The sequence below is a fragment of the Vitis riparia genome, chromosome 19, assembly GCF_004353265.1.
Source record: "Vitis riparia cultivar Riparia Gloire de Montpellier isolate 1030 chromosome 19, EGFV_Vit.rip_1.0, whole genome shotgun sequence".
Lineage (NCBI taxonomy): Eukaryota > Viridiplantae > Streptophyta > Magnoliopsida > Vitales > Vitaceae > Vitis > Vitis riparia.
The window spans coordinates 7315995-7331931 of NC_048449.1; the positions used below are offsets into that span (position 1 = coordinate 7315995).

The 15937-nt window shown below is 36.8% G+C and overlaps 1 protein-coding gene across 3 annotated transcripts in view; it reads right to left on the bottom strand.

The window, feature by feature from the left end:
- LOC117909283 (VPS35 endosomal protein sorting factor-like) overlaps positions 1–15669 on the bottom strand; it is a 29540-nt gene extending 13871 nt beyond the window's left edge. For 2 of the 3 annotated variants that reach the window (XM_034823244.1, XM_034823243.1), the window contains exons 1-7: positions 15488–15669; positions 15067–15279; positions 14308–14338; positions 13970–14151; positions 4690–4849; positions 3822–3918; positions 3149–3318 (exon numbers count right to left, since the gene is read on the bottom strand). In XM_034823244.1, the coding sequence (XP_034679135.1) occupies positions 3149–3318; positions 3822–3918; positions 4690–4849; positions 13970–14151; positions 14308–14338; positions 15067–15279; positions 15488–15595 (961 nt within the window). In that variant the 5' untranslated portion in view covers positions 15596–15669. Of the gene's footprint in view, positions 1–3148; positions 3319–3821; positions 3919–4689; positions 4850–13969; positions 14152–14307; positions 14339–15066; positions 15280–15487 lie in introns of those variants that run through there. The other variant, XM_034823245.1, reaches the window with a different exon arrangement.
- Positions 15670–15937: the final 268 nt, after the last annotated feature.

A 15937-nucleotide genomic window follows, 5' to 3' on the forward strand; every position in this document is an offset into this window, starting at 1 on the left:
ATCAGATAGTTGCAGAATTGCCCAACAAGCAATTTGGATGATTCTCCTCCAGATCTACATTTGTATCAATATTGTAATTATGCACATGCTTTGTATTTGTAAAGATTGAAAATGATTGTAAACTATGGGATTGTTTAAATTTTGAGGGAAAAAAAATATAATCCATCCAGCCAATGCTGAAAAAAAGAACAAAATGCAATTTTTTTTTTACTCAAACCAAAACCTACATGTAAAGGTTAAAATTCAAAACTGATGTCAAGCACATGACAGGTGATACATTGACATGCCAGTGTTATTTAACATACTTTACCAGTCTAACTACATCCAGTATTTGCTCTGTGTAGGTTAATAAACCGAATAACAAGCCAGAAGTATAAATGGTTCAGCACATGCACATAGAGTTATGGGCCAAATATTACAAATTATTAATTTTTTTTTTTTTGTATACACAACTTAATCAAATGATAATAATTGGTAGTAGCTCAAAAAATAAAGCAATTCATGTATTAAAATTCTTAAGGTTTACTAATCCAAACTTTAACTAGTATTTTTTGTTAATATTAATTGCTTATCTAAAAATAAATAATCTTACCAACAATGGTCCATAATAATACAAACATGCAATAAATGCACATTTCTTCAACAATTGGATCGTATACAAATTGGATCTACTAAATATTTTATGGATGTCTAGAATTGGTATAATCTCAATTGTTTTTGCAACAATACAATTAAGCAATCATAGAGGATGTTTTCAGTCAAATTGGTAAAAATGTTGATCTTTAGGAGGGAAATCATACTTGATTACCCACTAAGGTTTGGTGATATTCTACAGACACCCTCTGTTGTTTATGATATTATACTAACCTCCCCCAAGGTTTTGGTTGCCCTACTGTTAGTCAACCAAGAGTTCACTTACACAATCTGCTGATGTCAACCAAAGTTTTCTCAAAATCTCACTTTACCTTTCCTTTAAATTCACTACAAATTAATATATAAATTAACCTTAATTAACTTCAAACAAAATAATTTAATCTTAAATTAATCTCTAAACTAATTCTAACTAAATCAAATCCTAATAACATTCTTCATCTTGCTCATCTTCTCTATCATGAAAACCTCAATCTCTCTTCATCCACTTTAAGACTAACACCTAAAAATCCTCCTCTTCATGTCCATCTTCTCCATCGTAACAATGGTGTGTTGTGCTTTCACCATCCGCTCCAGATGTGAGAGCTTGGCTTTTATCTTCATCAAGTTTATTGTGGTGAAGTCTTTCTTTGTAGTCTTGTCCAATCATTTTGACCCAATTCCTTTCCTCCCTACTAATTTTGTTTGGAAATCTCGAGTCCCTCTTAAGGTCAAGTCCTTTGCTTGGTCAATGGCACACAAGAAGGTAAATACCAATGATATGCAATAGTTGAGAAGATCCTACAAAGCCCTTAATCCTGATGTTTGTATGTTGAGTAATGTTTTACGTTGTCCATTGACTTTGGGGTTGTGACACAAATTATTTAGATTGGCTAAGTTGGATTGGCTTCCTCCTAGGAGTATTTGTGACATGATGACCATTGCATATAAGGGATTAGCAAGCTCCAATACAGGCATAATACTGTGGCAAACTGCTTCTTTGCCTTCGATTTGAGTTGTGTGGTGAGAAAGAAATGCTAGGATTTTTTAGGATAAAGCAAGGATTTCAAAAGTTTTTTAGAATCCTTGCTTCCTTTTGGGTCTCTTGCACCACAACTTTTAAGGGCATTCCCTTTAATGAAATTCAACTTGATTGGTTGTTAGTGTGTAGGCTTAAAGGTGTGGGCTAGCAAGGAGAGACTGTTATGTGTTCTTTCCATATGGTTTATGGTACACCACAGGTGTATAGGTTTACTTAGTATTTTGGAGGATCCAATTGTTTAGTTCACTGTTTTTGGGAGGATTTCTCATCCTTCTTTTGTACTTTTTAAATCCTTATTTAATATATTACATTGTTGTTTCTCATTAAAAAATAAAAAGGGAAAAACAGTGGTGTGTTGTGCTTTGCAAGACCCTCCCTTTTATCTTAATCCTTTAAAACCTTAATCATTCATTATCTTCATCACCATCTTCTTCATTTATCTTGCACATCTTTTTTTAGAGTTTCTCTGCATTGGGCATACCCACATGTTTTTCCATCTTTTTTATGCTTTTTATGCTCTAGTAGTTGTGTGTCTATAATTTCCAGCAGCAATCATGGCCAACCTACTACTGTAAAGTCTGTTTTTCCCCAATTTTTTTCTCAAAATTTTTGCTTCTTTTGGAATTATTTCATAATTTCAATTTAAAAAAAAAAAATCTATTGATTTCAATTATTTGGGGCTTAGGTTTGTTTAAGGACTTGGATGTTTGGGGTTTACAGCCTTTTGGTATAGAAAGATTGGTTGGAGAATTTTATGAAAGAAGAAGAAAATAAGAACAAAACTTTGTTTTCTTTTTCCCTTTGGTCTCCATTTAAGAAACAGTAGCCATGGCTGCTCTAATGTCCCTTGTTTTTGTTTTCTACATTTCCTTTTTGTACATAAGACGAATTTGATTTTGGAACAATTGAACCAGGGTCTTTTTCTTTTTATATGAAGAGTTTGATTTGCAAAAAGGAAAATAAGGAGAAGAAAGGGAATAATAGAACAGAAATATTAAAATAAATAAATAAATACAAATATATTTTAAAAAAGAAAAAAAACAATGTTGTTTGGCCTTTACTGTGAGTGTGGACATTTTTTTCATTCCACATCTCTGTTAATGGAGGGGTCAAGGTACAAACTCTAACAGGAGAGATCAATGTAATCTTGTAAACCACAGAGTATCCAAGAAATATCACAAAATATTAAGGGCTATACATTTAATTTTCTTCTTCCTTTTTCTTTCCCCTCTTTTAGGAATATGGTAAAATGTTTATAATAATGCAATAGATAGGGCAGGAATTCACTTGGATTCAGTACTCCAATCTGGATTCAACATAGATGATGGACCAGAACCCACTCCATTTCATTCCCTGTGTATGATTACATGCAAGCTGGCAATTTTGAGCGTGTATTTGTACAAATGCATGTACAAGGAATACACAAATTACTTGAAGAATGTTTGTATGTGCATTAATGAAAAAGAAAATGTATACCTCTATCACATGTGGGCAATTTCTGTGCACAATGCACCATATACAGACGGCAATATGAAGAGGCCAATGGATCTGCTACACCTCTAGTCATCATAACCAATCGATTGAGATTGTTTATGGGTTGGTCATGCAAGAAACGACAGCAAGACAACATTGCTAGCTCTAAATAACTGAAGAACAATAGGACATAAACAGCCAATAAAAAATAAACCCAAGAAAACTGAAATCAAACTTTAACAAGCGCAAAAATGACAAGTGCAAACCAAGGAAACAAAAGAAATTCAGTCAGAAAACTTAAGACTTCCTAAAAGGATTCTTATTAAATTGTAACAATGTGTGTAAGAGGAACTTATGTTTATAATTATGAAAAACTAAAATAAAAAATAATTGTTTTAAAACCATTTTCAGCATGAGTTACCTAGGTATGAATAAGGATATATTTTTCATCTATGAACAGATGCAGAGGTATTTCCATCTGACCTAGATCCCCAATAGACCACACACATAACATACATCAGCAAATAAAAGTATGAGCCAAAATTTCAGGCTATATGCCTATGTCAATGAACAATGAACAATGTTACATGAAAAGCATCCTTGAAGCACCTAGAGATATTGAGATCGAAGAATATAGAGAATATAAGGAATGAAACCAAGCATATAAGGACTTCACATGCGTGGAAGAAGCTCTCGAATGGAACCAATTTTGCAGAACCAGTTGTTGCAAGTTTCTTTGGCATCGAAGCAAATATCACTTGCCTCAAAGCTCTCTGCATAAAAGAAAATTAGGTTTCAGGCAAAACTTTCTAAATGTGACAATAATAAACACAATCAACAATATGTGAAAATCTTATAAGGTTCTAAAAACAATCAGAAACAGGAGAAGTTGGATTTTCTGCTGGTAAGTGTAAGTTTAGCCAAGCATTCATATCCCTGTTGCTAAGTTGTTCCATTGGCCCCTAGATAACAGCAAAAATGTATTCATCTGCTGTGCTATTTATTTACGCAGCATTACAAATTTATAATCTTGCCATGATGAATCATACAGCTTTACTAAACCAGATACATGATACAATAGCATGGCACCAGGTTAGGTCAGAAGGTAATCTATGTTGGACATGGATTCCATGCCATTGCCCTTGTTAGATGAATTACTAAAAAAATCTTAAGAACCTTAAGATGTATTTCATTGTCCTTATTACATAACCTAGCACAAGATGTTTAAGAATTTTAAAACAGTATTATAAGATAAAATGAAAAGGGTCCACTAAAAATTTAATCGAACCTAGTTAGCCATGAAGGTCCTTTTTTTTTCTTTAAGTATTAAGTTACCACAAAGTTAGCAAGTACTAATTTCTCATCCAAAAACTAATTTGCAAGGATTTTGAAACTATGTCTATTGAAATGATGGTCAGAATTTGCTAATTTAGAAAATACCATATCCAAGCGTAATGAGCCACATTATCGACATGCAGAATTTTTCTATTGCATTACGATGGCACATGAAACTGAGAGAGAGAGAGAGAGAGAGAGGGAGGGACCTGATAAAGCGCAGATAGGGGTTCCATCTTCGGCAAATTCAGCTTTCCGCTTGATGCGCTCCCAAACCATATCCCCCAGCATATCCATTACATCTGTAGCTAGAACAAACAGTGTAGGATAAAATTGTAAAACAGATGTGTCCATCAGAAGCCTAACAACCTGCAGAACAGAAAAATCAATTTTACACAAATCAAGTTATCATCCCTGGTAGGGTGGTACTCTCACACAAAAGGGGTTCTGGGAATGACTGTATCAACAGTGTTAGAGTTTTTTTTTTTTACATATATTGAGACTTGTACAAAATTGGAAAAAGAATAAATGAGTATCAAGCCAATATACCAGCTTGAAGTAAGGCCATGTTATGATAAGAACGTGGGATGGGATACAGAAACATCTCGTGTGGCTGACAATTAGATAGGTTAATGGATCTGGGATATTTTTATTTTTCATATTTTCTCTATATGAGATCCTATTTTTTTTTTTTTTTTGATAGATAAACTCATAGAAAATATATTAGATAAAGGGAGCTTAAAAGGCAACCCAAAGCATACAAGGAGTATTCATGAGTCACCAAAAGTTCTCTATATGAGATCTAATAATCCCATATAGAGTTTACTTATCAAAAAAAAAAAGAAAAAATCCCATATAGAGGTGAGATACATCTTTCATGAATTAAAAATCCCATTATCTTCATCACTCTCCATTTTTTCAAACTAAGCTATGCCTAAAGGCAAATAGGTCCTTCTATTGAGAATTACTATTTAAAAAAAAAATAGATAGAGAAATTCAAGTGACATGCATGTAGACAAATTGGACATATCCAAACATATCATATAAGAACTATTGTCAATATGCATGTACTTGTTATGTGGGTTTTTTTAATCATTTTTTTACTAAGAATCTTAACAAAATGTCCTACATGACATTTGAGCATAGGAGTGACATTGCTTCAAAAAAATTTTAGAGGCTAAATTGAGAGACATGGGTGAAAATACAAGGGTAATTTTTTTAATGTAGCCAAAAAAATTAAATTTCTTCTTTGGAAAAGAAAAGAACAATTTCATCCACTGCATTACATTTACAAAATTTTAATTGTTAAGCTATAAAGTTTCCTAAGAGCTTAAACTATTAAGATATAGGCTATAAACTTTCCTAAGAGCTTAAACTATTAGGATATAGGTCCACAATGTACACTAGGCTAACACCCTCTCTCACATGTAGCCCCAACCAGCACGTGCAGAAACAATTTAGCAGTTATGGATTACAAATAAATAGATGGGAAAAAATAGTGGGAGAAATTTGAATTCAAGACCTATAATTAATTATAGCTCTGATATTGAAAGAGCCCTGGTCACAGTAGAGTCAACCAGTCAATTCGTTGTCTTTTAGGGAGGATGAATCATCCTTCTTATGTATTTCTTTATACATATTTTGTTTCTAATATATATAGAGAAAAAAAATAGTGTGAACCAGAAGTTGTATACGACCTGCATAAAGTCCCTATGAGCGTATTTTGTCTTGCCTAGAGTTTTTGGGTACCAGCATAACTTTTGTAATACAGCCTTAAAGGGCCATCAAGGAGGTTGCCCAGCTCATCCTGGGTTCACAGGTGACACAGCCTTAAAGGGAGCAAACCCTCCTTGTGAATTCATGCCTTGGGTTGAGGATCATAACAGTCACCTAGCATCTATAGAAGCAACATATAGCAGAGAGAAAGGGGAGGTTCTGAAAAAAAAAAAGGGAAAAGACAACCATGAAGAGTGTAGAAAACTGGATTTATGGAGAAGGTGATTTGAGGAAAACCTCAGCCACCCTTGTGAATGCAGGACTGAAGGAAGCAGTAGAAAGTGCCAACACACAGCAGAGGGAGCATCACAATTACAACAGATCCATATTATTTTATATCTCAGTAAGTAAACCGAATATAAATTCCATCATTGCTAGATCTACATCACACATATGATTCGATGAAGAATGAGCCAATCTGAGGAGATGGATGTTCAGGAGGGACTGATTTCATGATTATTAAGTTCTCCCTATGCCATTCTTCATTATCCTTTGAATCATCAGGAAGGGAATGATTAGACAAAAACTATAACTTGCCCTTCGCCCTAAGATATACTTTCACAGCATTGGATCAAAGTAGATTATTAGATTCATTCAGTTCAACGATAGCAATTTGGGTACCAGTATTATCTTGAGTTGGTTTGAACAGAATCTGGATGCTACAAACATAAGATGTTTTTTTATAAAAAATAAATAAATAAACAAATAAAAATAAAAAATAAAAAATTGGTTGAAATAGCTCAATTGGACAGAAAAAGGAGCAAATGCAGTAGCTAGCAATCACACAAAGAGCACTGTCAAAAACATCAGTAAGCAAAACTCATTGACTAAGTAGTCATCATAAAAAAGACCACCAAGAGATTGCCTACAACAAAAAAGAGAAGAATGCTGAAAGCCAATCAACACATTTTGGAGAAGTAATTTATTCACATTTTGGAGAAGTAAGAAAACTCTTTTTTTTTTTTTCTCAAACATGAAGCAAGACACAAATTTTTATTTAATTAAAAATTTTAAAAAGGTCAAAAATCATCCCTATCTTTTATAAAACTATCTTCAAAATACAATTCCCAAACATAACATTTAATTGCAGAAACAGTAACTGCTTCTACTGCTAAAGACAGAAGTCAAACGATATCCTAAACAGGCCCTTAATGTCGAAGATTTGTTTGGCTACCATGGTCATCAAGACAATAAAAGTGATGAAATGGATACTCAGCTACCACCTCATGATAAGCCACATTATGAGATTGAGTATGCCATCAAAAATCAAATTGTACCAACTCATCAAGGAAGCAGATACTAGAGATTTTTAGTGAAATAGCCATTGATTTTCAAAAGCTCAATCCTGACCTTTATTCATTATATCAAGCATCCAACTAATCAGAGTTGAGTACTTCCAAATGGGAGGAGTTTCTAGTGATCCTCCCAATATGTAATTAGAAAAGGAAGAAAAAGTCAAATTTTACTCTTTTAGATTCTTTAGAAGCTTTTGTATTAGAAATTTCTTCTTAAAAGAAGTTATATTATGTTGAATATAATGTATTTATAGTGTATAACCTTTCCTTGTTGATATAGGACACATGTATGGTAGTTAGGACACCTAGCCTTATATATATATATATATCTCAATTGTAAGTAGATTATCACATTAATGAGAATTAAGGTCTTTCTTCTTTCTCTCTCTCTCAACATGGTATCAGAGCCAAGGAAGAAAACCTAATTATTTCCTGTTTCCCGTGTCATCAACTCCAGGAAACCTTCCGGTGACCGTGTTTCATTCCGGTCACCTTCCCCATCTCCCAATACTTTCCGGTCAGTCGGATCGTCGACAGAAACCACTCACCGCCGGCGAACTTTTCCGGCGAACTTTCCTGGCGAACTTTTCCGGCGACGTATTTTTCCAACACCGACCATACCAGAAGGAGCGCCTGGAGGAGATCTCCAACTTTTGTGAAGGCACCGGCAGCAAAAGAGCATCCATGCGCAGTCCACGCGCAAATTTCCGCCCGGCGGCTGCATCTCACGCGCCGGCGCGTGAGGCCTTTTCCGGCGACGCGCCTCCTCCTCCAACTTCGCCTGACGCCGACCAGCCTCCCTACCTCCCTGGTTCTCCCATCCGAGCCCTGCACGTACCTCTTTTGGGGATTTTTGTCTCCGTCGGCCCTCCAAACAGTCTTTCCGGCGAAGCTCCGACTACTTTTTCTCCACTCCAATCCCTGCACGTGCCTTGGGAAGTGTTCTTCTACCTTTCTGGTGGTACCACGCCGCGATCTGAGGCCGTCTCCCTTTTTCGGTGGTGCCATGCCGCAATCTGAAGCCGTATTAGGGCTCTCTTCGATCCAAACATACTTCATTCTCCAGATAAGTAGATATGACTACTAAAAATTCCATTTTTTCCGCTGTTATATCTGGATCTCCTATGATTACTTCGGAGAAATTGGTTGGCAGTGACAATTATCTTTTCTAGGTCTGCCTCTGTTGAACTTTGGTTTATGGGTCAAGGATATGAGGATCACTTGATTACACAGGAGGCAGATATCCCTGAGGTTGACCGCGTACAGTGGAGGAAGATAGATGCACAGTTATGTAGTGTATTATGGCAATCGGTTGATCCCAAGATTCTTCTTCATCTTCGGGCCTACAAAACTTGTTTTAAATTTTGGACTCAGGCCAAAGGATTATATATGAATGATATCCAGCGTCTTTATAAGGTGGCTTCTGCTATTGTCCATCTCAGCCAACAGGACTTGGATCTATCTACTTATATTGGCCAGATTGCCTCTCTTAAGGAGGAGTTTTTGACTGTGATGCCTCTTACTCCTGATGTTGGGGCTCAACAAACACAGTTTGACAAGTTCTTCATGGTTCTTACTTTTATTGGCCTCCGTCCAGATCTTGAGCTTGTCCGCGATCAGATTCTTGGTAGTTCATCAGTTCCGTCTTTGGATGATGTGTTTGCTCGCCTCCTCTGTATCTCCTCCACTCAGACTTTGCCATTTGATAGCACTTCAAATTCTTCTGTGTTAGTTTCTCAAACTAGCTCTCGAGGAGGCCGCAGTGGTACCCGAGGTAGAGGTCAACGTCCTCATTGCACCTATTGCAATAAACTTGGCCACACTCGCGATCGTTGCTATCAGTTACATGGACGACCTCCTCGCACTGCCCATGTGGCCCAGTTCTCTGATTCTCCGCTGCCTCAGCCTCCGAGCTCTTCCGCATCTCAGGCTTCTGTTGCCTCTGTTGCCCAGCCTGGTAATGCCTCTGCCTGCCTTACCCACACATCTTCTCTTGGACCCTGGATTCTAGATTCTGGAGCTTCTGATCACTTATCTGGTAATAAAGATCTTTTCTCCTCTATTACTACTACCTCTGCTTTACCTACTGTTACCTTAGCTAATGGTTCTCAAATTGTGGCTAAAGGTATTGGTTTGGCCCTTCCTCTGCCTTCTCTACCTCTCACTTCTGTCCTTTATACTCCTAAATGTCCTTTTAATCTTATTTCCATCAGCAAAATCACTCGTACTCTTAATTGCTCTATTACCTTTTCTGATAAATTTGTGACCTTGCAGGACCGGAGTACGGGAAAGACGATTGGCATAGGACGTGAGTCTCAAGGCCTCTATCACCTCACCTCGGATTCATCTCCTGCAGTTTGCATTTCCACTGATGCTCCTCTCCTCATTCACAATCGTCTGGGCCACCCTAGTCTCTCCAAGTTCCAGAAGATGGTCCCTCGTTTTTCCACTTTATCGTCGCTTCCGTGTGAGTCATGTCAGCTTGGGAAACATACTCGTGTCTCGTTCCCAAAGCGTTTGAATAATCGGGCAAAGTCTCCTTTTGAGCTTGTCCACACTGATGTTTGGGGTCCTTGTCGGACTGCGTCTACTTTAGGATTTCAGTATTTTGTCACTTTCATTGATGACTATTCTCGATGTACTTGGTTATTTTTAATGAAAAATCGAGCTGAGTTATTTTCTATTTTCCAGCAATTTTATGTTGAAATCCAAACTCGGTTCAATATTTCTATTCGTGTGTTACGCAGTGACAATGCCAAGGAATATTTTTCAACCCCATTTACTTTGTTTATGTCTCATCATAGGATTCTTCATCAGTCTTCTTGTGCTCATACTCCTCAACAAAATGGGGTAGCTGAACGCAAGAATCGACATCTTGTTGAGACAGCTCGTACTCTCCTCCTCCATAGTAATGTTCCTTTTCGTTTTTGGGGGGACGTTGTTCTTACCGCTTGTTATTTGATTAATCGTATGCCCTCCTCTGTCTTACATGATCAGATTCCTCACTCCCTTCTCTTCCCTGACCAACCACTTTATTTCTTTCCTCCTCGTGTCTTTGGTTGTACTTGCTTTGTTCATATTCTCACTCCTGGACAGGACAAACTTTCCGCCAAAGCCATGAAGTGTCTCTTCTTGGGATACTCCAAACTTCAGAAGGGTTATCATTGTTATTCCCTTGAGACCCATCGATACTTTATCTCCGCTGATGTCACCTTCTTTGAGGACTCACCATTCTTTTTCACCACTTCTGAGTCTCTTCCTGTTTCTGAAGTCTTGCCTATTCCCATTGTCTCCCCACCTGATGCTATGCCTCCTCGACCACTTCAGGTTTATCATCGTCGCCCTCGTGTCGTTGCTCCTCTCTCTTTTGTTGAGGCACCTGCTGACTCACTTCCTATCCCTTCGGCTTCACCTACCCCGGCTCTACCTTCTCCTAATGACTTACCCATTGCTGTTCGGAAAGGTACTCGCTCTACTCGTAATCCTCATCCTATTTACAATTTTTTGAGTTATCATCGATTATCTTCACCCTATTCTGCTTTTGTTTCTGCTATATCCTCTGTTTCTCTTCCAAATAGCACCCATGAAGCTTTTTCCCATCCAGGTTGGCGACAGGCAATGGTGGATGAAATGGCTGCTCTGCACTCTAATGGCACTTGGGATCTTGTTGTTTTACCCTCTGGTAAATCTACCGTTGGCTGTCGTTGGGTCTACGCAGTTAAGGTTGGTCCTGATGGTCAGGTTGATCGCCTTAAGGCCCGCTTAGTTGCTAAAGGCTATACTCAAGTTTATGGTTCTGATTATTGTGACACATTCTCTCCTGTTGCCAAGATTGCTTCTGTCCGTCTGCTTCTCTCGATGGCTGCCATGTGTTCTTGGCCTCTTTATCAATTGGATATTAAAAATGCCTTCCTTCATGGTGATCTTGCCGAGGAAGTTTATATGGAGCAACCTTCTGGTTTTGTTACTTAGGGGGAGTCTGGTTTAGTATGCAGGTTACGCCGTTCTCTATATGGCTTGAAACAATCTCCTCGAGCATGGTTTGGCCGTTTTAGTTCTGTTGTTCAAGAGTTTGGCATGCTTCGCAGTACAGCAAACCATTCAGTTTTCTATCATCATAACTCTTTGGGGCAGTGTATTTATCTGGTTGTTTATGTGGACGACATCGTCATTACAGGCAGTGATCAGGATGGTATTCAGAAACTAAAGCAACACCTTTTTACCCACTTTCAGACTAAAGACTTGGGGAAACTCAAGTATTTCTTGGGAATTGAGATAGCTCAATCCAGTTCTGTTGTGGTCCTTTCCCAAAGGAAGTATGCTTTAGACATCCTGAAAGAAACCGGTATGTTAGACTGTAAACCGGTAGACACACCTATGGATCCGAATGTCAAACTTGTACCAGGACAGGGGGAGCCTTTAGGAAACCCCGGGAGATATCGACAGCTCGTAGGTAAATTGAACTATCTCACCATTACTCGTCCAGACATTTCTTTTCCTGTGAGTGTTGTTAGTCAATTCCTACAGTCACCATGTGATAGCCATTGGGATGCTGTAATCTGCATTCTTCGATATATCAAAAGTACACCAAGCCAAGGTGTGTTGTACGAGAACAGAGGTCATACTCAGGTTGTTGGTTACACAGATGCAGATTGGGCTGGCTCACCCACAGATAGATGTTCCACTTCAGGGTACTGTGTTTTTATTGGAGGTAATCTAATATCTTGGAAGAGTAAGAAACAAGATGTAGTGGCCAAATCTAGCGCTGAAGCCGAGTATCGAGCTATGGCTTTGGCAACATGTGAACTCATATGGTTGAGACATCTTCTTCGAGAGTTGAGATTTGGAAAGGATGAACAGATGAAACTCATATGTGATAACCAGACCGCATTACATATTGCATCCAATCCAGTCTTTCATGAAAGGACCAAACATATTGAAGTTGACTGTCATTTCATTAGAGAGAAGATCGCATCAGGATGTGTTGCTACAAGTTTTGTTAATTCAAATGATCAACTAGCTGACATCTTCACTAAATCTCTCAGAGGTCCTAGGATTAAATATATTTGTAACAAGCTTGGTGCATATGACGTATATGCTCCAGCTTGAGGGGGAGTGTTGAATATAATGTATTTATAGTGTATAACCTTTCCTTGTTAATATAGGACACATGTATGGTAGTTAGGACTCCTAGCCTTGTATATATATATATATATATATATATCTCAATTGTAAGTAGATTATCACATTAATGAGAATTAAGGTCTTTCTTCTTTCTCTCTCTCTCAACATATTACTAAATTTTCTATCTTCTTAAATGTCGCTTTGAGTCCTTTTTAGAATTTTAAATTTTTTCGTTATTGAAAACTTTTATCATACAAGGTTTCTATAATGCCTTAAGTTTGTAATTCTAATTCTAAAAAAATATAAAAATAAAAATATATTGTCCTTCTAATTCTATTATTTGGAAGATTTAGAAATTTGAGAAAGAAATAAAAGTTTTAATAAATTACCGTATGGATTAAGTTTCTTTTTTCATGCTTTTGGGAGTTTTAGGATTCTCTAAAGCTAAGAAATAAGCCTAATTGCAATAAAACGATACTGATGATGAATAATAACAATTTTTCTACATATTTGCAATTTTCAGTTGCAAAACTCCACTGTTTCTCTTTTAAGTGAGATTCCCAAAACGCTTTAATGAGATTCTAAGATTTCATTCTTTTCTTTTACTTTTATGCTTTTTATTTATTTTTCCCAGCTGCCACAGCCCTTAATCGCAAATCCTCTCCTTAAATCCTAAACTAGTGAAGTCCTAACCAACCTATTTGATTATAGACAATCAACCTAGGAGGTCATTCTACATCATAGACCTTGCGATGAGATATGTTTTCCACTTAGGTTGATATTCTATGACGAAAAAAAAATTATTATCATAGGATTTCATGTCGTATTGGAGATAAATCAAAAAATATGTCTATCCTATCTGGACAGCTTGTCAGGTGTACCAAACATCTAAATGTTCAAACTAAGTCACATGTCATCCTGTTGATTTCTGTTGGCCCAGCCTGTCCCTGTCAAAAACAGATACAGCTACCAGCTATTAGAAAAACTTTTCTTTAGTCAAGCAAAATTTGCCCAGTGTATTTCCATCAATAGTTTCACCAAAATGGAATTTGCAGTCTCCAACAGGGGGCATCATTCTTCAGCCATCCAAGCCAAAAATGAATCCTTAACATTCTAATTGATTTCTAAGGAGATTGAGGAAAAGAAATTAAATTTTCAAAACTTAGGAAAATTGGGGTTGAAGTTATTGTTTTTCCAAAAAATTCTCAACAATCCTAAATAGAGCATAAAGGAGCAAAATCTAAAATAAAGTTCAAAAGAAAATATGTGAACATAAAATTGCATCAATTCTTGCCTTGATGGATAGCTTCAACGATGTTACACGATCTTCAGCACGCCAGGCACGACTAATTTCATCTTTAAGTTCATGTAATCGAGAGACATACTCTTGCCATGTGATGACCTTAACACCCTCTTCAGCAAATTTCTGTGGATCATCAAGCTCCTGTAGATGCATACTTGATGATTTCTGATATGCTGCAATTTTTGTCACCATGTAACTACGATAAGAGACATTACAGTTTTCCTAAAAGACAACTTGGCAAGTGGCAAGCAGACCTCATGGGCCAATATTGCTTGCCAATAAATGAATATGATTAAAAAAAATGAATGAAAAAAAAAAAAGAGCCATACCTTTGCCACTTTTGACAATTACATCAGATGTCTGCAAGAGCAACATTGTCCCCCAGTTACAAGTGTAACAGAAAACAAAAGTAGAATTTCAAAGAAGTCACAAACACTTTAATATAATATAATGGGAGAAATATAAGTCCACCACAACTGCATTACTTTGCCATTTTTTAATGTTTCAAGCAGAGACCTGATAGCCACATCTATTTTCCTACCTTACGAAATGAGTTTTCTGATTGGCAATATTTTCAAGCACATTAAAACCAAAAAAAAAGGATTAAGCCATTAAAACATGAATAACTGAGAAGAAAGAATGGATGTGGCTATAAAGGTATGCATATGTGTATGACATACAATTCAAACACCCCATATTTAAAAGTCATAACTGCCTCTATTCTAGTTTAAGTAGATCACTAAACGGAATACAGCAAGAGATCATGGCCATACATCAAGAAAAAGCTAGAAGAAGCTTTCCCGCATTCAAGTCATTTCAGAATTACAGAAAAACAAAATCTTCTTTTGATAAGATAATTTCAAAATTCCACAAAGCTACAACATTTCCCAATTTCTCATTGATTGGGCAGAATAGTATTGATGGTGAGCCCATTAGGACGCGAATTCTAAATATAATCCAATGAACAAAATTAAAATCCGCGAAAAATACTTCCATCTCAGCATAATATCTTTTCAAGAATGAAAAATGCTCAAGACTGCAACATGATCTCGGAACATATATGAATATAAAAGAATTGACATGCTTACTGTTGCAATTGAAACCATTTTGGATGAAGAAAACCTCTGCATCAACAATCTCTTGAAAGAGGTCCATTCTTTTGCTTGAACTTGAATTGCATCAGCACTGGATAGCCCTGTGGTTGAAGCGTCATTTTGTAAATCCTCCACATCAATTGCATCAGCACTCGGCCCTCTAAGCGGATCATAGAAATCGATTTTCTCGTCATCCACGACATCAACCTACAATAATAATCAAAGAATTCTATCTATGAACACAACAATCAAATCGCAAGCTAGTGAATTGATGCATTTTGAAATTGTAGCGCAAGAAGGTTCAGATATTGAGATATAAGATGAAATATTTTATTTTGTTTTATCTTCTTCTGATTTTTCTTTCGATTTCTCTGGAACCAGATGGAGGGTTAAGGCATCGCAGGGAGAATTGGACCTTGTGGAGAGGTGAAGATTGAGAGGAGAGTGGATGCGTGACGGCGCGTGAGCGAGGAAGTGCATGGGCTTCTTCTTCAGCTCTGTAGTTTCGATGCCTAAACTCCATTGAGGCCACTGACGCTGCCGCCCCGGTCCCCGTCACTCGTGTTCGCTGGTGCTCTTGTTCCACAAAACGCACCGTTTCGGGTGTCTCGCCCCAAAAGAAAAATTAATAATAATAATTATTATTATTATTATAAATTAATAAATTAGTTATTTAATTATTTATTGTTAGTGCATTATATTGCATAGGTTGCTCACAATTTTGTTCTATTTATCCATGTGTAATTAATTTGTTGTGATATAGGTAAGTATAGAATGGTTCGAAAAAGGCTAATTTGTATAACATGTGACATAAAATAGACCTTAGGGTATTTTAAATTGAGTATAAAGTTTTTATTAATTATTA